The sequence below is a fragment of the Bubalus kerabau genome, chromosome 8 (assembly GCF_029407905.1).
Source record: "Bubalus kerabau isolate K-KA32 ecotype Philippines breed swamp buffalo chromosome 8, PCC_UOA_SB_1v2, whole genome shotgun sequence".
NCBI lineage: Eukaryota > Metazoa > Chordata > Mammalia > Artiodactyla > Bovidae > Bubalus > Bubalus kerabau.
This window is the reverse complement of record NC_073631.1, coordinates 22,378,617-22,402,307: the sequence shown is the minus strand read 5'-3', so window position 1 is coordinate 22,402,307 and position 23,691 is coordinate 22,378,617. Positions and strand designations below refer to the sequence as shown.

At 38.8% G+C, this 23,691-nt stretch overlaps 1 protein-coding gene across 1 annotated transcript in view; it reads left to right on the top strand.

Annotated features, from left to right (window-relative positions):
- Positions 1-23,691, top strand: part of THSD7A (thrombospondin type 1 domain containing 7A) — a 489,197-nt gene that overhangs the window by 440,490 nt on the left and 25,016 nt on the right. Inside the window, exons 14-22 of the mRNA XM_055589867.1 lie at positions 2,071-2,249; positions 4,748-4,753; positions 6,802-6,935; positions 11,866-12,019; positions 14,709-14,853; positions 16,410-16,525; positions 19,978-20,095; positions 20,343-20,488; positions 20,908-21,082. Coding sequence (XP_055445842.1) covers positions 2,071-2,249; positions 4,748-4,753; positions 6,802-6,935; positions 11,866-12,019; positions 14,709-14,853; positions 16,410-16,525; positions 19,978-20,095; positions 20,343-20,488; positions 20,908-21,082 — 1,173 coding nt within the window. The remainder of the gene's footprint in view (positions 1-2,070; positions 2,250-4,747; positions 4,754-6,801; positions 6,936-11,865; positions 12,020-14,708; positions 14,854-16,409; positions 16,526-19,977; positions 20,096-20,342; positions 20,489-20,907; positions 21,083-23,691) is intronic.

Genomic DNA, 23,691 nt, shown 5'->3' with positions numbered 1-23,691 from the left:
CAATAAAAATAGGTAAATTGGACTTCATTACCATTTAAACTTTTGTTCTTCAAAGGACACTAAAATAAAAGAGACATAATAAGCAAGTTTTGACAAATGTATATAGTGGAGCACTCATATCCTGCTAGTGGTATCGTAAAATGGTACCGTCACTTTGGAAAACAGTTTGGCATTTCAGGAAAAAGTTAAAGAATTATCATATGATCAGGTAATTCCATTCCTAGATACATACCCAAGAGAACTGAAAACTCATGTGTGCAGAAACTTGTACACAAATATTCACAGCATTATTTGTAATGTACGAAACACGGAAACAACTAAAATGTCCATCAATTGATGAAAGGATTGAAAAATATGATACGTCCATACAATGGAATACCATTTAGTTATAAAAAGGAGTGAGGTAGTAACACATGTCACAACATAGAAGAATCCTGAAGACGTTGTAGTAAGTAAAAGAAGCCGATCATAAAGCATAATGTTTGATTTCATTTTATAAAACGTTCAGAATAGGTGAATTCTTAGAGATACAAACTAGATTAGTGGTTGCTAGAGAACGGGAGGGGAAAATGGGAAATGGCTGCTAACAGGTATGGCAGTAGTAATGAAAATGTTCTAAAAGCAGATGGTGGTGATGGTTGCATAACACAGACTATATTAAAGACCAAAACATGAGCTGACCTTTATCATATAGAAATTATGTCTCAATAAAATTTTTAAAAGTCTACCTAGAGTTCTTAAGAGAAACTGTTTACATTATGCTGCTGCTGCTAAGTCGCTTCAGTCGTGTCCGACTCTGTGCGACCCCACTGATGGCAGCCCACCAGGCTCCCCCGTCCCTGGGATTCTCCAGGCAAGAACACTGGAGTGGGTTGCCATTTCCTTCTCCAATGCATGCAAGTGAAAAGTGAAAGTGAAGTTGCTTAGTCGTGCCTGACTCTTAGCGACCCCATGGACTGCAGCCTACCAGGCTCCTCCATCCATGGGATTTTCCAGGCAAGAGTACTGGAGTGGGGTACCATTGCCTTCTCTGGTTTACGTTATAGTCATTGTCAAAATGGAATCTTTGGTGTTGATGTAAAATGGTAAGAGCAGAATGTTCTCTTGCTTCCAGAACAACCACTCTCACAGGCAGAGTGTGACAGAGGATAACACTGGACTCTTGACCAGGGGAATTTTGCTTTTTCCACTTGTTTGTCTTGAGATAAATAGGGATAAATTGATAACTGTGAAATGCCAAGTTGGTACTAAGGGAAGGGTTAGGAAAATGCTCCCATTTCTCAGGACAAATCTGTAGACTCTTAAATTAATTGACTGTGTGATTTGATGGAATGAGTGCTAGACTAGACTCAGATCCTGGCCTCATCTCTGACTATGTGACCTTGCCCTTGTCAATTATCTCTCCGTACATGTTTTCTTATCTGTCCAGTAGAGCATCCGTACATGCCCACTACGTTTAGCTATTTTCAAGAGAATCAATTGACTACGGTGTGTGAAGGTGCTTTGAAACTGACAGCACTATAATAATATGAGGCATTATTTATTTAACATCCTTCATTTTTCTTCATCAGATTGATTTTCAATGAAAGCGAAACATAAGGTGCTAAGTTAAATGGTTCCTTTTGAATACTGATTGAGAGGGTCTGGCTTTCTTCTTGAGAGAGAATATTGCATGGACTCAGACACTTGAACTTATGTGACATTAGCAGATAGGATTTTACAGAAAACTGTTATCATTTTTTTAATGTATTATTCCGGCAGCATGAGAATGACATGGCAGCAGACAGGTTATTGTCAATTAAACACGAGCTGTCAGAAAGTCAGAAATGTTGAAATATGGTGAGCATGAATCCTAAGCAGATCATACAGCAGCTGCTTAGCTGTTATTTGAACAGAGTTGCTGTGCTATGTGTCATTTTCCTGCAGGATTTAATTTGAGTCCCTAATGACAGAGACACCTCTCCATTTGCATGTTGCTGCCAAGTCCTTCTAAATGGGCTGGAATGGTGGGTGGTAATAGCTGAGGGCCATGTGGAGGAGACAGCCCTTGTCTCATTTTTATCTGCTCAGGTTACATTGAAGAGGCCTGCATCATCCCCTGCCCCTCAGACTGCAAGCTCAGTGAGTGGTCCAATTGGTCGCGCTGCAGCAAGTCCTGTGGGAGCGGTGTGAAGGTTCGGTCTAAATGGCTACGTGAAAAGCCCTATAATGGAGGGAGGCCATGCCCCAAACTGGACCATGTCAACCAGGTATCTTCTGCTCTTGGGAATATTGTAAAATACTTCTTAGATGCACACTGATCTCTCTTTTTTTTTTTTTATCCAAAATAGAGAATAAATAATATCCCCTGAATAAGATATTTGACCCACTTTACAATGCCTGAGTAAATTATTAAAATTACAAGTCAGATGGATGATCTCTGTATTCTCAAGAGATTTAATATACTGTATGTGTATATATGTGCATATTAATGTAAAAGAAATAAAAAATGAAATCTACGTTTAAAATACTGTCAAGGTATTTAATCTGTTGTTATACAATAATTTGAGTGTTGAGAGCAAGATTGTCTTATCTGATAAATCCATTAGACTCAGAAAAAAAAATCTCAATTGCCAACCATACAAATTAAAATCAAGGAAGTTATGTAGGGTGTGGGTCAAAAATGGGAAATATATTCTGTTGATATGAAATATGATAAGATGAAAGAGATGAAGATGGTGTCAAAGTGACTCTGTGTTATCTATCAATTTGGCGATTGGCCTTTTCAGTATTATTTGGAACTTTCTTTGACTTTGAATACACACTTTGTTAGCAGCTCTTCATAGTTATTACTTGTGTTCCATTGGAAATAGAGTGAAATATCTAATAGGAGGAATTGTTTAATATAAGATTGCTAGTTTAATGTAACAAAAGATTCATCAGACAGTTATTGCCATGTTTGATCTACATGAGGATTAACAAAGAGTGAATTTCACACTAGATATGAGGATATGTGTGTGGATGTTTAAGTCATAAAAGAACAAAGTTATATGTATGAACCAAATTTAAATATGTAGGTATGTTTCATACACACATAGACTGTCTAATTTTAATCTTCAAATACACTGCTCACCCATATACATTTGCCTTCCCAAAATAACCTTTGTTCATCACAATAAAATTATAGAGAAATAAAAATCACTTTTGAATAAAGCAATTAAGGGCCAAGAAAGTGGAGAATGAAATTGCATAGAAAGTCTTCTAAAACAGTGTTGATTTTTCGCAAGTAAAATTGCTAAACTTACCTTTAAATAAATGCATCTAAAGGTGACTAATATACCTCACTGCTGCCACCTACTGGTAATCGAGTGTCTCTACCCCAGTAACGATTTCTAAAGAAAATGCATGACCCTGATGAAACAGAAAAACTGAAATGTAATGTTTATAATACAAAAGAATATTTTTATACAAGTTTTAAAATATTGAATTTCCAGTAGTAAACTTAAAATTTCAATAATTTTTATTCATATTTTGAATAAATTCTATGCATTTTCTTACCTTCAGTGTGTATGTGTACAGCCAGTCAGAATTTAAGTTTTGCTTGCCTCAGCGTCTTTTATGTAGTGAATTTAGAAAAGTTCAAAACGGCTGTGCCAAGTTGTCTTTGCTACTAAAACTTTTACCTAAGCCAGTTCTGTGTCACTCTGATAAAATCTAATGCAGAATATGATATCTGAGTATTTGTTACCAGACTGCTGCTGCTAAGTCGCTTCAGTCGTGTCCGACTCTGTGCGACCCCATAGACGGCAGCCCACCAGGCTCCCCCATCCCTGGGATTCTCCAGGCAAGAACACTGGAGTGGGTTGCCATTTCCTTCTCCAATGCATGAAAGTGAAAAGTGAAAGTGAAGTCGCTCAGTCGTGTCCGACTCTTGGCAACCCCACGGACTGCAGCCTACCAGGCTCCTGCTTCCATGGGATTCTCCAGGCAAGAGTACTGGAGTGGGGTGCCATTGCCTTCTCTGTTACCAGACTACTGGTGGTATATTGAGATATGTACAATGGAAAAATCAAAACTGAAACAGGAAATAATAGATTTCTGAATCTTCGAGCATAAATGTTCTACATTAAAAGTAGAAACTTCTAAGGATTCATTTGTTAGTAAAATGTAAGAAAAGTAAAGACTATGCAAAGGTTTGTGTAACTGGACATTGCGGGGTGTTGGTGTAAATTTGTGAAAATTATAAGTCATATAGATTTTTACTACAGTCATACATTCCTCAATAAGTAATCTGTGGTAGTTTGCCTTGAAAATGATTTCTGAGGTTCCATTTTCCATTTGAGGAAGCGAATACTCATTTCCTCAGAAATATGAGTGGAATGAATTGATTAAGATTAATCAGTCTATAAATAGCCTGCTCACAGTTTGGTCCACCAGATATTTGCAGTCATATATTCATTCCCCAAGATACGTATTTTGAGGTCTACTTGGTTTTCTAAGATTTCTTCATCCTGCCTACCAAATCCTTTCCTGGACTGTGCTGTTTGCAATTTGTTTGTGTATCTTAATTTTAAACAATAATAAGGAGGTGGCTTTTCTATTTTAAGATAAATGTTCGAGTCATTTACCAAGAAAAAAACACACCCACCTTTTCTATATGGATAATACTTGAAACTTAGAACATGAGATCTTCTCGCCAAATATACCAACATTTTAACTTGTCTCTGTTTCTCTCCCTTTGCTTCATTCCTGGTGAACCCTGCTCCAGGCCCAGGTAAGAACCGCTAAACCTCATGCTTCATGATAGAGTGCTGTTGGTTTCCATTTCACTCCTGGCATCACAGAATGTATTCTTTTTATCTTTCACACAAAAGAAGTCATATTTTTCATAAAACTTTTTTTCTGCAGCAGTTCCCTTTTTTTTTTTTCCCTAATATGTTACATGCATTTTCTCATTTTAAAATCAGGGCCTAAGGTACAGGGATAGAGGAGAACAAGCTTAAATCTCTCGCCTTGAAAAGGCAGTGGCACCTCCTGTCTCATGCTTCTTGGGTGAGGAAGAGGAGTAGGTGGGCTCCAAGGGGTCGCAGGAGGCCGCTCCGAACTGAAATTTGTATTCTCTCCAGCGTAGGAGATTAAAATGAAAGCCGTCAAAGGACTAGGAAAGATGGCATTTCCCCTTCAATCGTTCCCTTCTCCACAACATGTAGGGTAATGTTTCACTAAACACTAAAATGGTATTTAGTTCTATTTTAATACAGCACACAATGTGAAGGTGATCACTTATGACAGTCATTACAGAGTCTTACTCCAACAGTGCATACTTTTCCTATGTGTGGCAGGTCAACTTTATTCACTTTCCAGGGATGTTTAGTAAAACTAAAATTTGCACAAAGAATGGCTCCAATGGACTACTTAAATCTGTATTTTCTGGAATTGAACAACTATATAAAATATTCACGTACTATTGTGTGTGGGTGGGTATTATAAAGTAGGAAATAGAGTTGAATTATCAGAGATTTTGAAATAATTTTAAGAGGCATTTTTCTTTAATGATTGAGTCAGCTCTGTTGCAGTGGATTAAAGTCCTTTTTTTTTTTAAATTAATTTACTCCATTCTTCTCTCTCACTGAGAAAAGACTATAGTTGGTTCATTGTGCTAAAAATCCTGAAACCCACCAACGACACCACCACAGACCTGGACCTGCAAGCCTTAATGGGCACCAGAGCACCGACAATTTGCTTTATTTCATGTGGCCCTCAGTGCTTTGCAGCTGTGTAATATGAGACCAATTTCAGACCTTACTTCCAAGCCCTAAATGATTTAAGATAACTTTATTTAAGATAGCTGTATTTCGTATTATTTATCTTTTAATTTCCTATATGGAACATGAAAAAATTCTTATTGGTGTACATACGTATTTGGAAAATGGGCCAAATTATATTTATTTGAAAATAACTACTTTTATATGCTGTGTTCTTACTGTTGTTCAGTCGCTAAGTCGCATCCAACTCTTTGTGACCCCATGGACCGCCCCATGCCAGGCTCCTCTGTCCTCCACTATCTCACAGAGTTTGCTCAGATTCATGTCCATTGAGTCGGTGATGCTATTGAACCATTTCATCCTCTGCTGCCCTCTTTTCCTGTTACCTTTCAGTCTCTCCCACAGCATCAGGGTCTTTTCCAATGAGTCAGTTCTTCGCATCAGGTGGCCAAAATATTGGAGCTTCAGCTTCAGCATCAGTCCTTCCAATGAATATTCAGGGTTGATTTCCTTTAGGGTTGACTGGTTTGATCTCCTTGCAGTCCAAGGGACTCTCAAGAGACTTCTCCTAAACCACAGTTTCAAAACTGTTGTTATATGCTTCCTTAATTGCTTAAAAATTAATGATAATTCTTCTATTCATTCATTCATCTTACTCAACAAATCTCTATAGAATGCGTCACATATGAACATCCTGGGCTAAGTACTGAAGACACAGAAACTGTGACCAGGAGGTATGGCCCAGGAAGTTGTAATACCGTGTGGTAAGCTTCAGTCCAGGAAAGTACAGAGTGTGTCTGATGTGGTCCGTGAGGTCTGATCTCCAGCTACAGTGTGATCGCAGATCAGCAGAACACAACAGGGCCAGCCCTGCCTGCCCTTCACTGCTGCAACTCGAACTCTCGCGAGGGCCGCCATGTTCCTGTTTTAGGACAATGAATAGTAAAAGAGAGGCTGGTGTAAAAGTGAAATATCTTGAGTACTGAACTGTGAGGCGTCCCCTCTCACCTTCTCAGGCTCCATGCAGTGACGTCACTGAGAACCGTGTGTGTTTCAGGTGTATGAGGTCGTCCCTTGCCACAGTGACTGCAGCCAGTACATATGGGTCACAGAGCCGTGGAGCATCTGCAAGGTGACCTTTGTGAACACGCGGGACAACTGCGGAGAGGGTGTGCAAACCCGAAAAGTGAGGTAAGGTCAAGCACGGGGGAGCAAAGGCGGCGCCACCTCCCGAGTTCTCGTGTGCCAACCTGAACTTGCCCTGCCCCCAGGTCTCCTGAGTGAAGTTCTCTTCAGTACTTTTAGGGAGTCTTGTGTTCATGGAAAGCTCTGAGAGGATCTGCTTCCAGCAGCAGTTTGTCACTCTGTGCCTTCTGATTTTTGGAAGCTTTGCTTCACGGTGCTCTTGCCGGGAAAAGGCTGCATAATGAACGTGAGCTGGACTAAATGCAGATTTTCCAACCCCCATCAGTTCTTCCTTAAAGGTCAACTGTATTTCTAACCATAGTTCAGTGATAATCTTTTATAAACTCTTTTATCTTTTGATGTTAAGGCATCAAACTGTCCACCTTTTGAATACTCCCATTGCCCTGGGAAGCCTTCACTAAAACCCCTGGCTAGCTAGTGCCACTCATGTGTTATCTGTGGCCAGTGGCCAGTAGGGTAGCCACTCACCACGTGTGGCTATTTCACTTGAAATCTAAACTAATGAAAATTAAATAAAATGCATTTCCTCAGCCACACTAGACCCATTCTAAGTGCTGCATAGTCGGAGGGGGCTAGTGGCTCTTCTTTGAGACAGCACAGTATTTTTCCATTGTCATAGAAAGTATAAAAGCCTTGTCATACTACTGAGCAATCTTGTTCTATAATGCCCCACATACCCCTTAGTGTTTCGAAAGATCCATCTATATGTCTGCCCCCTTTATTAAATGCTATCTGTCCAAACTGAGACCCTGTCATAGTCATAGAAATTCTCTAAAACCCAATACGATTGAAATATTGTAATAAATGTAGTTTAGTTGCTAAGTTGCCTCTGACTCTTGTGACCCCATGGACTGTAGCCCACCAGGTTCCTCTGTCCACGAGATTTTCCAGGCAAGAATACAGGATTGGGTTATCCATTCCCTTCTCCAGGGGATCTTCCTAACCCAGGAATTGAACCCAGGTCTCCTGCATTGCAGGCAGATTCTTTACTGACTGAGCTACAAGGGAAGCCCATAATAAGGGTAATACAATTAAATTTACTCATTAAATTATGCCTAAAGCATCTGCATATGATTCTTAAGGGTCTCAAACCTAAGAAATCAGTATATGAGGCTTTATTATCTCCACTTTAAGAAAAGATTCAAAAGTACTAAGTAATGTGCCTAAGCAGATGGTGAGTGAAGTGACAGAGTTGCATTGAAATTCAAATGTTTTGCCACTCTTTAACCAGTTTATCCTAACTCTACTGAGTGATACACAGTAAAAAAACATAAAACATCCAAAGCTTTACAACTTCCAAATGTGAAGAATTCCATTCTTACTCATGACATAACTCTTCGTGAATTTAAGATGACTGTTTCTTTATCTGTTTCAGTAGGAAAGTAGAGCAAATTAATGTTTATATCATAAAACCTTGGAACCCTGTGTAAAATATTGGCTCTGATAAAAATAATCTCTATCTCTTTTTTTTTAAACCTCACTCATCTTAAGTCTCAAGTTATTTTTCTGAGTATTAAAAAGTGGATGAGGTGGAGGGTGGAGGGAATGAGTTAATAGGGAAACAGGGAAGAAAAAGATATTCTGTTTTCTACCACTCTTCTGCCAAATTTAAATTTTATCTTTAAAATATAAAAGTATTTCCTTTATATTAAAAATTTGATAAAGTTGGGGTTTTTTTGTTAATATAAAAATTACAGTAGCTTCTTTCAGCTTTCCCTCCAGCTGTCTATTCATATATGTTGCTTCTTTTTGCTTTCCAAATGGCTATTGTCAATGTTTTCAAACACATTTTAAACAAAGTAACTTTTAAGGTCAACCTATTTTTTCAGTAAACATTTTTAATGCAAATAGAGAATTGATTAAAATTTCTTATCATGTAATTATGTTCCTTAAGGTTTAATGGAGAAGGAAATGGCAACCCACTCCAGTATTCTTGCCTGGAGAATCCCAGGGACCGGGGAGCCTGGTGGGCTCCCATTTATGGGGTTGCACAGAGTCGGACATAACTGAAGCGACTTAGCAGCAGCAGCAGCAAGGTTAAATGTCGTGTTAGATGCAACCATTGGGTGACATTTCAGGACAAATACATCTATAAGGAAGTGTGAAAGTCGCTCAGTCGTGTCTGACTCTTTGTGACCCCATAGACTATACAGCCCATGGAACTCTCCAGGCCAAAATACTGGAGTGGGTAGCATTTCCTTTCTCCAGGGGATCTTCCCAATCCAGGGACTGAAGCCAGGTCTCTGACATTGCAGGCAGATTTACCAGCTGAGCCACAAGGGAAGCCCAGGAATGCTGGAGTGGGTAGCTTATCCGTTCTCCAGCGGATCTTTTAGACCCAGGTATAAAATTGGGGTCTCCTGCATTGCAGGCAGATTCTTTACCAGCTGAGCTGCTACAAAAGCCCTTTTAGGGTGGTGTGACATATCAAAGACTGAATAATAGTAGTGATTTGCCCTGGTGAGACAGAATATTTTTTCACTGACATTTTTCTAAAATTTTCAGCACATGATGATAATAAAAACCAGTCAGATTTGGTTATTTCTATTGCTTTTGAAATTTCTGCAGGCAGTCTACCCCCTTACTGCCACAACTGTGGCGGGTGCCTGGCTCCACCCTGGGCCCCAGTTTGGTTCTATGCTCTGTTTTCTAAAACAGTTTGATATTCTCACAGCATAATCCCTTCTCTTATGGAATGGAAAAAGTCCAAGCATTTGAAGAAAGCAAATGAACTTAAAGTGCCTTCCTTTGGGCTCAAGACTTGATCCAAATAGGTTTTCTGTCTTCTGCAGTGCTAAACAGTGGTGGTGGGACTAAACCACTATCCCCATTCTACAGTGATAAAAATATCATTAATACAAAATCAAATAAATAAAACTTACAAATAATTTGAATGCCAACAAGAAGGGTTCTTTTTTTTTTTTTTTTTTGCAGTTGTGGCACATTTAAATGATGAAATTGCAAAATTCAAATGTAATCATTAAAAAGTATGTTTTAGAAAAACAGTTAATAACATGAGATGTTTATCATATTAATGTTTTTCCTAAATGGTGCAAATAGTAGGTAAAGTTTATTCCTATTTAATGAAATGAAAATATATGTTTAAATACAGTAGTCTGCTAAAAGTGATTCTCTCTGATACAATGTAGTGAATTTTTTATTATTTCTTCTGATTTTCCTAAAATGAATTTATTACTTGTATAATAAAAACTGAAGGAAAAGAAAAGCCTTTGAAAATAAAAAGTTTTATGTACATAAGTACGTAATAGAGTATTGAACATCTGTCCCTAACTCTGGATCAATAGGTAATTTTGCAAGTTAATCCTTGTACATCATGTCAGAGCCTAACATGAATGCAATCTTTTCTTAGCAGCAAATCCAACTTTGGAGATTGAACTGTCCTGTCTGTTCCATGTCCTCTCAGAGCTGCTGTCAACAGAGCATTTTTAAAATGCCAGTGAAGCTAAAAATTTTTTCCTAGGACACTAAAATTCTCCCCCCAAAATGTATAATTTAGTTTTTTCCTTCAACAGTGAAATTGCAAAAAAGCCTACATTTGCATGTTTTTGTGATTACTTTTTATTTTTTAATTTATCTTTAATTGAAGGATAATTGCTTTACAGTGTTGTGTTCGTTTCTGCCAAACATCAACATGAGTGATTACTTTTTATATTTATATTCAGCATACAAAAAAATGCAGAGCTGGGTATCTGTGTGGATATTTTTTCAGGTTACAAACCCAGTTAAGACGAAACCAACAGCATACTTTTCCAGTTTTTGCTGCATCCCACAGGAAACCCACATTTCTCTTAAAATCAGCAGCACGGTATGGAAAGGTGATTCTGCAGAGAACTGTCAAGATGCAATCTCCCTACTGATTGTAAATCCCTGAGAAAAGTTGAGATTCCAGGTATAATTGGTAATATAATGCAACCAACAGTTTAAAACATTGCAATGGGTTTGAGGTTTAACAGCCCAAGCCTTCCTCTTCATCTGCAATGCAGATCTCTTCCCAAACTTAATAATTTGGTTGACCTTCTCTGAGTCACAAATGAGGGATGAAGTTTTTGTCTTCTATTAGAAAAGTGCCTGGAGAGATAACTATGGCAAAAAGCGAAGTCCAGTATACTAGCCACTTTAATTAGACTCCCAAGAGATGAGTTAAAGAGCCCTTTATGACTCCTCACAACACAATGAAATGTAATGAAATGTTTGGATTTATTCTGTTAAAGCTAACAATAAAAACAGTCAAGATATAGGAAGATCCCAGCAACCCCATTTAGAGAAGTTGTGCTATTACTCTAAAGATTGTCTCGCACTTCTGGCTTTCTTTTAAGGTTATCAGCAAACGGGAAGCTAAAATTACTTGTTAAATGACAAAATAACTTGATAAAGATCATCAGTTACTTTCAAAAGCAGTTAATGAAACCTCTGCCTAGGAGATTTCAATGTGCCTTGTCTTCCATCATATATGACTCTACCTTCTCTGTGGAATCCACTATTTTTCTTGAAAGAAAAAAAATGAATTATATTCCAAAATTGCAACCCATCTCTAAATATCTTTGGCCAATGCGTTAGTTTCTGCATGATAATTTAGGTGAAAATAAATGACTCTATCCTTTCAGAGGAAGACACATAGAGATTGTATATACAGAGTATACACATAGTGGCTACAATTTCAACAATGATAATGATACATGCAAGCAGAGATTTTTAAGTCATACTGAAGGGCTCCAACTATTTATGGGAGGCAGAGATCTTCTGTGTCTTTATGTTTGGAGAATTTTATTCATTAAATGCCGAGCTCCCCATCCTCTGCCTCCATAATGATGTCTTAAGAGAAACCTTGAATCTTGTGGGTTGGCCATTGTTCGATTGTCCAAATTCCTTCACTGATAGACATGTTTTCTTCTAGATGCATGCAGAACACAGCAGATGGCCCCTCTGACCATGTAGAGGATTACCTCTGTGACCCAGAAGAGATGCCCCTGGGCTCTCGAGAGTGCAAACTGCCATGTCCTGAGGATTGTGTGGTATCCGAATGGGGTCCATGGACCCGATGCTCTTTGGTGAGACAATTAACCATTTGTTAATGTAGAATTTGCTTAATTCCTTACCACTAAAGCTTTTAACTACCATTAAGAAAATAAAACTTGGTTACTGAATTAGTTACCAAGGTGTGCTGTTGGCTACAAATGTGCCATTTAAAATCAGCAGTGTTTAGACTCATCCCGGCACAGCTTAGCCTCTTGCAAACTTTATACTCCTTCACCATCCTCCTAATCGTAGCACAAAAATGTCTTTAGATTGATTTATGAATACACAGCATGTTAAAAACTGCAGTGGTTGATAATGATTCCCTCCAGGTAAAGAGATAAAGAATGAGACTCTAGTAAAAGTGCTTTCATGGTGTCAAGTTGTTATCATCCCTTGCTTTTTGCCCAGGCCATTTTATTTAAATTGTAGGAATAATCTTTCACACTGTGGGGATATGGCAGCAGGAGTATTGACACTAAAACTCAAAAGATTCTGGTAAGAAAGGGAGTAGAAAGAAGAAAGCTGGGCATCAATGAATCTCTTTCCAGGCACTGACTCTGAGCATCTTTGGACCTGGAAAGCCAGCTGAGAGCACAGAGCTTCTAGATTTCAGCAGCTCATGGGGCACTTCCATGGGCCCTGGGGAGGAGAGTCACTTGAAACAGGACTGGCTGATGATGTAGGAAATTTGGCTTACCCAGGCACATTTGTAAAGCTGCACACTCAATGTGGCATCAAAAGCATGGAAAAAATATTTAATGTGTAATTTATTTGCTGAAATATAATATGGGACAGATACATGTTTTCAAGGAGAAATTAATTTTCTGTTCCAGTGTTAACATTATTAAAGATGCTGATTAGCAGCCAACTGATAGAGCAGGAGCAAAACAGGGGTGGCATTTGACTTGGATACAGAATAAACTGCAATAAAGAATCAATCAGCTGTTTCACAAGGGTATGCAAATGATTTTGTATTCTAATTTCATAGCATCAGGTTTGAAGTTACTGTTTCTGCTCTTAATAACCAAATGTTTCCAAAACAAGACTGTACCAGTAGGAGAATGACAGCCAGTTTTTTAAAATTAGTGCTACCTTATATTTGTGTGCATGTATGTGTGCACATTAGGAAAATATTAATAGCTGTTTTTCCATGGACAGAGGAGCCTGGTGGGTTGCAGTCCATGGCGTCACAGAGTCGAGCACAACTGATCAACTAACACATACACATACACACAATCTTAATTTTTTGGGTCCAAGAAAATAGATTATAAGTTCTGTGACCCACAGTAAAATTTGTGACCTACAGTAATTAGTATGAGCATATATTTTTGTGTATGGATGATGTGATGTATCTATTAATATTTGACACATAGACTCTTTTTTTAATCCCAGTTTTATTGAGAGATAATCAACAGACATGTTTAAGGCATACAGCATGATGGTTTGATTTTACGTATATTGTGAAACGATTACCACAATAGTTTCAGCTAGCATCCATCTTCTCAAATAGGTATGATAAAAAGAAAAAAAGAATAAAGGGGGGAAAAATGTTCTGCTTGTGATGAGAACTGTTAAGATTAACTCTGTTAACACCTTTGCTATATTACATATAGCAGTGTTAGCTACAGTCATCATGCTGAACTTGATGTAGTCCAAGTAGTAGGGATGTATCCCTACTACTTACTGTCTTACAACTGGAAATTTGTACCTTTGACCACTTTCCTCCAGTTCTCCCTCTCCCCTACCCCTACTTCTGTTAACTGCAAGTCTGATCTTTTTCTATGAGTTTTGTTTTTTTGTTTTAAATGCCACATGTAAGTGAGAGCATACGGTATTTGTCTCTGACACTTCACTTAGCATAATGTCTTTGAGGTCCATCCATGTTGTCAAAAATTGTAGGCATCCTCATTTTTTATGGCTGAATAATATTCCGTTGTATAATCATATTACAGCTTATTTATCCATCGATGGGCATTTTGGGTTTTTTCTGTATCTTGGTTATTGTAAATAATGCTGCAGTAAACATAGAGGAACAGATATATTTTCAGATTAGACACAGACTCTTAAGTATTGTCAACTGAAGAAAAAGACACAGCCTGAAAGTTGCCAGTTAAGTTTTATTTGGGGATCTTACTGAGGACAATGGCCTGGGAGACAGCCCTTTAGATAGCTCTGAGGAACTGTTCCAAAGAGGTAGAAGAGGAGCCTGAAGAAGCAGGAGTTTTTTGCTGGGAAAAAAACACATAGTCAAAAATCAAAAGAGTACTGCTAATCAGTGAAACAGAAATCTCTAGTTAATGATTTTAGTGCTTTCCTGTGTATAGGAATATGCAGGACTCTGGGCTCATTGAAATTATTCCTTAGACATGTATCTTACCCATCTCGGGTCAGTATCCAAAGCATAGAACGGTGCCTCTTTCTCTCGATCCTGCTTGCCTCAGGGCACATGGCCTGCAGCAGCTGCAGTGATGAGGGTTCGGTCCTTGGGGAAGCGGGGCAGTGGCACCATTCTCTGTCTGCTGGGATGGCAGGCAGCATTCCCGGTCCACAGCATCTTAGAGGCAGATGGCACATCAGAAACTCATCCAACTCCTGGACTTACAGATGAGATTAGCCAGTGGCCCAAAGGTTCTAACTCTTGCTCCAGTGCTTGCCTTAATACATTTGCTCTTGTGTGGCCAAGTACTCACCTTTCTGAAGAGTTACGTTATTCTCTGTCAGCCTTGCAATCAAAGCAGTTTCCGGCAAAGGTCAGCTGATCCCATCAGACAACCAGCTGAGGAAGGAAGAGCCTGCCCTGACGCTGTGGAGAAGGAACCCTGCAACCTGAACAAAAACTGCTTCCACTACGATTATAATGTAACAGGTACGTGAGTAGCCTTCACCTCATAAAGGCCAAATTCCACGTCTGTCAGCTTAGCAGCATTCCCAGAAGGATGGTTCACCTCCATCCACGTGTCTTTTGGACATGCTACTTGGTGGTTTAGTCACTGAGTCATGTCTGACTCTTGTGACCACATGGACTGTAGCCCACCAGGTTCCTCTGTCCATGGGATTCTCCAGGCAAGAATACTGGAGTGGGCTGCCATTTCCTTCTCCAGGGGATCTTCCCGACCCAGGGATCGAACCCACGTCTCCTGCATTACAGGCAGATTCTTTACCGCCTGAGTCCCCAGGAAAGCCACACACACTGCTTAATCTCCCAGCAGTAATTCTGTATTAAATGAAATAAATATTTATCTGTCTTATTTTTAATAAACATCAAGATAGAGAATGAAAAATTCACACAAACATTAGCTCTGAAGGCAGATTGTGAATAGTCTAAGGGTTCCTATGTAAGACATCCTCCCACTTTCAGAAGGTGGAAATAAACATCTTTCCCATGGAAAACAGTTTATTGAAAGATGTCTTTCTTCTTCAGAATATGTTTAATCATTATGAGTACTGGGACAACAATTCTTTGTGTGGGGGCAGTTCACATGCATGATTAGTCTGATGTAAAAAGCATTAGCAAGCTTAACCTTCCAAATAGTGTATGAAGAGAATTTTTTAGTGTTATCAAAGAGCTAGGCAAAAAAAAATGATTGTTTTTTTAGAAGAAAAAAAGACTTATCATAAATTATATTTTTCCCCAAACCCTTGTCTCATATGTCATCAAGGCATATACTCTAGGAAAGAAGAGTTTTTTGGCTTATATAACTTGGGGCGACACTGAAGCTTATTTTGGAATTTTCCCCCATGTAATTTTCATGCTGAAATAAACCCCAGAAACTGTACTATGACACATAGCAGTCAGCTTGATTTTTTGTTCCTTTTGGTTTTTCTCTTCAATTTGCTTTTGTGACACAATGAAATCACAGTTCTCTGGGACAGGCTACATTACCCTGGGAAGAAAGATAAAAGAATTACCTTGCAAAAGATACTTAATAAGAGAAATAAATATGGCCAAGCTGGTTTTGAAATAAATAATACATTTTACAATATCCTAAGTATGGACAGCAAGTGAAATAGTTTTATTTGGATGTAACTGCACAAAATGCCAGCCATTAAAATTATGATTATTTTGCTAAAACAAAAATGTTGAGATTTACATTTTTACTTTCATTAGGATAAACAGTTTCTAAGTGACATTTCACCTGCAGGCCACGGCCATTTTTACAGCATCACCAAACGACTAGCCATCAAGATGGTCAAGGAGACAGCTGCCTCAGGAATAATCCCTGTAGCTGTGTGCAGCCCCAGCAATTCCATTTGACTCCTGATACGTTCAAAGCTGGGACCCATATGCTCTGCATGTGGGATGATTGATGGTGGGGCTTAAGAAGCAGTTGTGAATTAAATACGGGATTCAGGTCATCCGAGTTTCATTTGAAATCTGTTCCGTACATAGCCTTCTGTTCTGATGCACTCCTTCCCTTTCAGACTGGAGCACGTGCCAGCTGAGTGATAAGGCAGTATGTGGGAATGGCATTAAAACAAGGATGTTGGATTGTGTTCGAAGTGACGGCAAGTCAGTTAACCTGAAATACTGTGAAGAGGTGAGGGGAGGCTGTGTTATATCTTTGTGAATAAATTCTTCCCGAATAGTCTCAATTCATGCTGAGCCAAGTGACCGGTGCGTTATGCAGCTCTTTGCCAGCAGATGTTTTCTGCTAAACCCGCTCTTGAAAAGAGACTCTTCCAAGCACTACTGATTTCTACACATAATTTCCTGTATTTTGTTCTGCTGGGAGACCAAAGGTATGCTAATTAGCCCATTCTGAAAGAAATGCTTGGGTAACAATAAGTAATCAAGGTGAATAAAGGCAATAAATCTTAATCAGACTGCTCATCATCTTTTGTAATTTCATATGAATTTTGTGTTGCCTGGGACACCTGCCAAGAGCCGTCATTTATTCTCTCTGTTGCAAAACATTGATCGCATGTCGTTTCATAACAGATTTTGATATTAGGATCTAATATCCAGCTGTGAGAGTCTGAGTCAGGTCTGGGTAAGAGAGAGCTTGAAATCCAAACAAAGGAATGGAGTCTACCATTAGTATCTTTTGGGTACAGAGATCTGTAACTGTTAATTCTCCAGTTTACAAAAGTAATGTTATCATTTCTAATATGACCTTATGAAATGTGAGAAAACGTAGTCGTAGTTTTCACGAAGCTGTTCTTCAGGTTACAATTATTTTGTCTAATTTCCAGACGAAAAGGGTACTCATCTTCCTGACAGGTTTTGACTCCTCCTGAACTAAGGCCCAGTGGGTTCAACATGAACCAAGAAAAGCTCGAGCCTCTGTAGACCTGGAACACCCAGGGAGGGACTTGTAACCTCAGTAGGGCTCAGTGGACATGTGACCACAATCTTTGTCTTCCTGTTCTAGAGCTTATTATAAGCCTGTGGTAAATTATTCCAAATCTTAAGGGAACACTCAAGATGGAAATATTTTAATCCGTTTGATATCTTTGATATTATCATATAGACCTAATTTAACTTTCTATATATCTGTCCATAGGAACGGAGTTCCCAAATGCACTGAAAACAAATTTAGTTAATAAATTCCTCTATCTTACAACATAATTCAGTCAATTATGGCCTTAGCTTTAATCAGAAATTTCATACCTGAATCAATTTGGCTTTGAAACTAATAACATCGAAGTAATGTGACCACTATAAAAATACAAAAATAACATTATTAGTGAATATTATTTTTATAGTTATACACACAGGCTGGAGAGCATCCTGTGATCTGCCTCTCACATGAGTCTTTTTTTTTGTTTTTGCAAATGCACATGCAAATGCCCTTCTAGGCCAGAATAAAATAACAATGAAGAGCTCTGAGAGCTTTCAGAAAGCTTAACCCAAATCATATAAGTTGTGTCACTAAGTCATGTCCAACTCTCTTACATAGTCACATAAGACCAGTGTTTAAGTATCTCATATGACTCCAGAAAAAAGATATAAATAAAGCCTTTTATTTCTTAAATGAAATGTGAGTAAAAGTCTGAGAAATAGTTTTTGTTATCCAGAAGTCTGGATAAATTTACTTTTATGTACAAATATTATCATGTTTGACTACTATGATGACAATTAGGGATTCAAATCGTAACATTTTAGCACATACTGTATTCAGGGAGAACAGTGCTCCTCTCACAGGAATTGGATTAAACAATTCATATCCCATTTTATCCCCTATGGAAGCAACGACTTCTTATGGAAGCAGCAACTCCCATTTTACCCACCCTATGGAAGCAGGACTGAGCGACTGAACTGAACTGATGGAAGCAGTAGAATTAAATAATAGCCCTGAGAAAAGCTGGCTGTCTTTTCTAACACTGGATTGGTTGCCTACCTACTAATACATGTGCAAACCCTTCATTCCGTGCAGCGGCAGTAGCTAACTCTTGCTGTTCCTCTAACAGCCAAAAAGAAAGATGGTGCTGCTATCCAACAAAGAGGAAAATTAGGGTTAAACCCATCCAGCATTTATATAGCACTTCTGTCTTTGATGTTTCTCAGACATTAATTTACCTGATACCTAATAATTTGGTTTCTCCTTTCCTATTCTTTGATCCCTGAACATATGTTTAGGTAAATGATAGATTAGATAGATGATAGAGGAGAAAAGAAGAAACAATAAATTTAAGAAACACTACATTGTAAAGCAACTGTACTCCAATAAAAATGAAGTAATAAAAAAATTTAAGAGAGTAAGTAGTACAGGGTTAAAATATCTTACTGCTAGATACCCAAAATGTCTGTAAACAGACATCCTTTTTAATCCCCTAGTGAAATAAATAAGCCAATAGTAATTGAATTCTGTGATTCAAACCCTTTCTCTACGAAACCATCATGTACCTTAAAAGCAAAACATAATTTTTATCATATCATCTTAAGATTTCCATCTCTTATCTCCAGTCACTTCAAGTGATTTTCTGAGACTTAAGTGATATGGTAAAAGTTTTCATACCAAATGCTCAGCTTTGTCAAGTATTACTGGTGGGGAATATAACGGGAGTGCCTGCTGAGGGTTCTGGTGCATAGATCACCGATCTGATCCTCTCCCAGTGCATAACTTGGGGCCAGGAGCGTTACTTGAATCACAGCATAACATTTCAGAAAACTTTTCTTTTGCCATTTTCTGCTATATAGATTAGACACTATAAGCTTATCTTTCATGTAGAAATAAAAAAGGTCTTAAAAATCCCCAAGGATTACCAATTTTAAAAATTGCACTTTCCTAACCTGCTCTTAATTTTTTCTATCTCAGTGCTACTTTGCACCTTAGACTTTTAACATGTGTGCATACACAGTGGATAAAATCTCTTCCTGTACTATAAAGGTAGAATACTTAAGCAATGCAACTGAATGCAATAAAATACACATTATTATGAGATGAGAGGCTAATGCCAAAATAACAATTACACCACTGTTGGCTGCTGAGTTTTAAAAGAGAAAATCTCTGTTAAAAATTAATAAATATATATAAAATATTTGTAATAAAAATTCTAAAGGCCCACTCCTCCTTTTGAGAGAGGTAACTTATTCAAAACTGTTTTATATTATATTAGTACATTATATTTTGGGGTTTGAGTGGCAAGTGGTCTTTAACTTTTCTCCTTTGCTTTTCAGTTTGACATCCACATATAAAAATAATATCCCCCAAATGCAATTATATGTCCGTATATTGATGATAGTCTTTGTGTTTAGTAGAAAATATTTGTGCTTAGACCTATTTATTCCTCCTTTAGGGAAATTCAACCAATATGGAGATTAAATCTTCCTTTTTTCATTTTTTATTTAAAAAGGTCAATAATATATAAGTATATTACATAAATTTGTTTTTCCATTCATCCTATTCCTTTTGCCCCACCTCTCCTGGAGTGAACCACTTTATATTTTTAATAGTTGGGGTCTTTGTCCTGCAGACATGTTTTTACTTTATTATGCATCTTGCTTATTCTCGGCATCAGTACTAACAGATCTGCCTCTGTCCTTCAGCTTGGCTTGGAGAAGACCTGGCAGATGAACACATCCTGCATGGTGGAATGTCCTGTGAACTGTCAGCTTTCTGACTGGTCTCCGTGGTCAGAATGTTCTCAAACGTGTGGCCTCACAGGTTTGTTTGTGCCTTATTTGGCATTTGATTAATGGTCAAGGAGTACAAAATAAAACATCCCTCTTACTTTAAGTCATATCAGACAATCTTCAGAAAGGTTGAAGCAGGGTATATTTCTTTCCAAAACATCTAAACCTTTCTTGTTCCTCAAACCTCAGGAGAAATGCCTTTGATCCCTTCTCCGAGAAAGATACATGCTTGATAATATAGCATATTACTAACAGTGCATCACGTTGTATCTTTTAAGGAAAAATGATCCGAAGACGAACAGTGACCCAGCCCTTTCAGGGTGATGGAAGACCATGCCCTGCCTTGATGGAACAGTCCAAGCCTTGCCCAGTGAAGCCCTGTTATCAGTGGCGGTATGGCCCATGGTCTGCATGCCAAGTGCAGGTAATCAGTCTCAAGAAGTGGTATGGAAATGTGTATTCTTTATCTTCAGAGACTTGGTTTCAGAAATCTCTCTCAGAGCTTACAGACGGCATGTTTCTTGTTAAAGATTTTAGTACCTTGCCATTTCATAGCTGTTTAATTAGTTTTGATAACAAGCACTTCCTGTCCCGTATTTTAAAACCATTTGGAGACTGATCCATTTTAATGAAAATTTATTTGCCTGTCTTTGGCTAGAAAACAAATAAATTGTTCATTGTATGCTTTATAGCTAGTGCCCTACAGGACTTCTTCCCTAGGGTTTCAGATGCTCCTTAAACTGCTCATAAATCATAATCAGTGGTGCAGAGATGACTGTTGAGCGATAAGCTAACTAATGAATTATTTTCTTTCCTGATTAGTCATTTCTTCCTCCACTTCAGGATGCGCAGTGTGGCGAAGGGACCAGAACAAGGAATATTTCTTGTGTAGTGAGTGATGGGTCAGCTGACGATTTCAGCAAAGTGGTGGATGAAGAATTCTGCACTGACATTGAACCCGCTATAGATGGTAATAAAAAAGTGGTTCTCGAAGAAACCTGCACCCAGCCTTGCCCAGGTAACAACAGCAAAACAGAATTCATACTTTTGGCCATTCCTTACCAGGACCACGGTGAAGGGGTTGCATGTGTAAGCCCAAGGTAAGAGATGTCAACAGTCTTCTCATTCAGTAATACCTGTGCAAACAGCTAGAGGCTGTAGGGTGGATGAAGTGGGCACGGCCTCCTTATTGCCAGCTGGGGGTGAAGTCCAGTTCCACATGAGCCTCTATTGACACTCACCCCCTTGGAGTTTTAACATCTGCAAAGAATGGCAGAACATATATGTATTCAGGATTTCCAGAAAGAGAACGGAGAATGAGAGGCAGGCAGTGTTTATACACATAATGCATAGAGAAGGATTTAAGTCATAATGAAAGCTTCTTGTAGGTCCTGGGTACAGTGCACAACAAATTCACACCTAGATACGCTGTAGTGAAAACATAAAATGTAGGAAAATAGAGGATTTATGAAGCATTCAGAAAGAAAAAAGCAGATTACCCACAAATGGAAGACAATCAGAATTATAACAGATATCGTCTTAGATGGAAGCCAAAAGATAATGAAATATATTCAAAGCATGATACAAAATAATCAACAACCTAAAATTCTACTGCCAGCTAAATTATCATTCAAGAGTAAGAAAAAATAATGCTATGTGAGAAAACTTTCCAATAAATCAGTGGCTCAATGTTGGACACAGGAGCGAAGCAAGTAAAATGTGGAAGGAAAATGCTGTATGTCAAGTCATGTAGAAATAACTAGCAGCAAGTGATATGTTAATGATGAGGAATTTGGGCTTCATGCAGAACACCCAAAGGCAGATAGAGTCAAAATAATCGCATTGTCAAGCATGACCCTGGGCTTTAAGATTAAGGGGCAGCAATATATTTGTGGGCTAGAAAAGAACAGAAGAAGGCAATGGCACCCCACTCCAGTACTCTTGCCTGGAAAATCCCATGGTCGGAGGAGCCTGGTGGGCTTCAGTCCATGGGGTCGCAAAGAATCTAACACGACTGAGCAACTTCACTTTCACTTTTCACTTTCATGCATTGGAAAAGGACATGGCAACCCACTCCAGTGTTCTTGCCTGGAGAATCCCAGGGACAGGGGAGCCTGGTGGGCTGCCGTCTATGAGGTTACACAGAGTTGGACATGACTGAAGCGACTGGAGAAGGCAATGGCATCCCATTCCAGTACTCTTGCCTGGAAAATCCCATGGGTGGAGGAGCCTGGTAGGCTGTGGTCCATGGGGTCGCTAAGAGTCGGACACGACTGAGCGACTTCACTTTCACTTTTCACTTTCATGCATTGGAGAAGGAAACGGCAACCCACTCCAGTGTTCTTGCCTGGAGAATCCCAGGGATGGCGGAGCCTGGTGGGCTGCTGTCTATGGGGTCGCACAGAGTCAGACACGATTAAAGTGACTTAGCAACAGAAGCGACTTAGCAGCAAAGAACAAGAATGAGTATAAACTATCTATCTTTTTACATTTAATTGCTATTTTATATTCGAGTATAATTGATTTACAATAATGTGTTAAGTATCGGGTATAAAGCCAAATGATTCAGTTATGTACATACACACTTTCAGATACTTTTCCCATATAAATTATTTGAAAATGATGAGTAGATTTCCCTGTGTTATAGGGAAATTGGTCCTTGTCAACTGCCTATTTTATAGATAATAGTGTATATATGTTCATCTCAATCTCCTAATTTATCCCTCCCTCTCACCTTCCTTTGATAACCACAAGTTTGGTTTTTTTTTTTTGTTTTTTTTAATTTTATTTTATTTTTAAACTTTACATAATTGTATTAGTTTTGCCAAATATCAAAATGAATCCGCCACAGGTATACATGTGTTCCCCATCCTGAACCCTCCTCCCTCCTCCCTCCCCATTCCATCCCTGTGGGTCGTCCCAGTGCACCAGCCCCAAGTTTTTGAAGTTTATGAGTCCATGTTTTAGAAATAAGTTCATTTGTGTTATTGGTTTAGATTCCACATATAAATGACAGCATGTTATACTTGTCTTTCTCTGTCAGACTGACTTCATTTAGTACAATAATCTCCCGGTCCTTCCATGTTGCTGCAAATGGCATTATTTCATTCTGTTTTATAGCTGAGTAGCATTCCATTGGCGAAGGCAATGGCACCCCACTCCAGTACTCTTACTCTTGCCTGGAGAATCCCATGGATGGAGGAGCCTGGTAGGCTGCAGTCCATGGGGTCGCTAAGAGTCGGACACGACTGAGCGACTTCACTTTCACTTTTCACTTTCATGCATTGGAGAAGGAAATGGCAACCCACTCCAGTGTTCTTGCCTGGAGAATCCCAGGGACGGGGGAGCCTGGTAGGCTGCCGTCTATGGGGTCACACGGAGTCGGACATGACTGAAGTGACTTAGCAGCAGCAGCAGCATTCCATTCTATGTATGTACGTGTTTTTTTGTGCATTCCTCTCTTCCTGGACATTTAGCTTCCATGTCTTGGCTGTTGTAAATAGTGATGCAGTGAACTTTGAGGTGGGTGTGTCTTTTCCAGTCATACTTTTCTCTGGATACAGGCCCAAGAGTGGGATTTTCAGACCATACAGCATCTGTGTCTTTAGGGTCATAAGGAACCTCCAT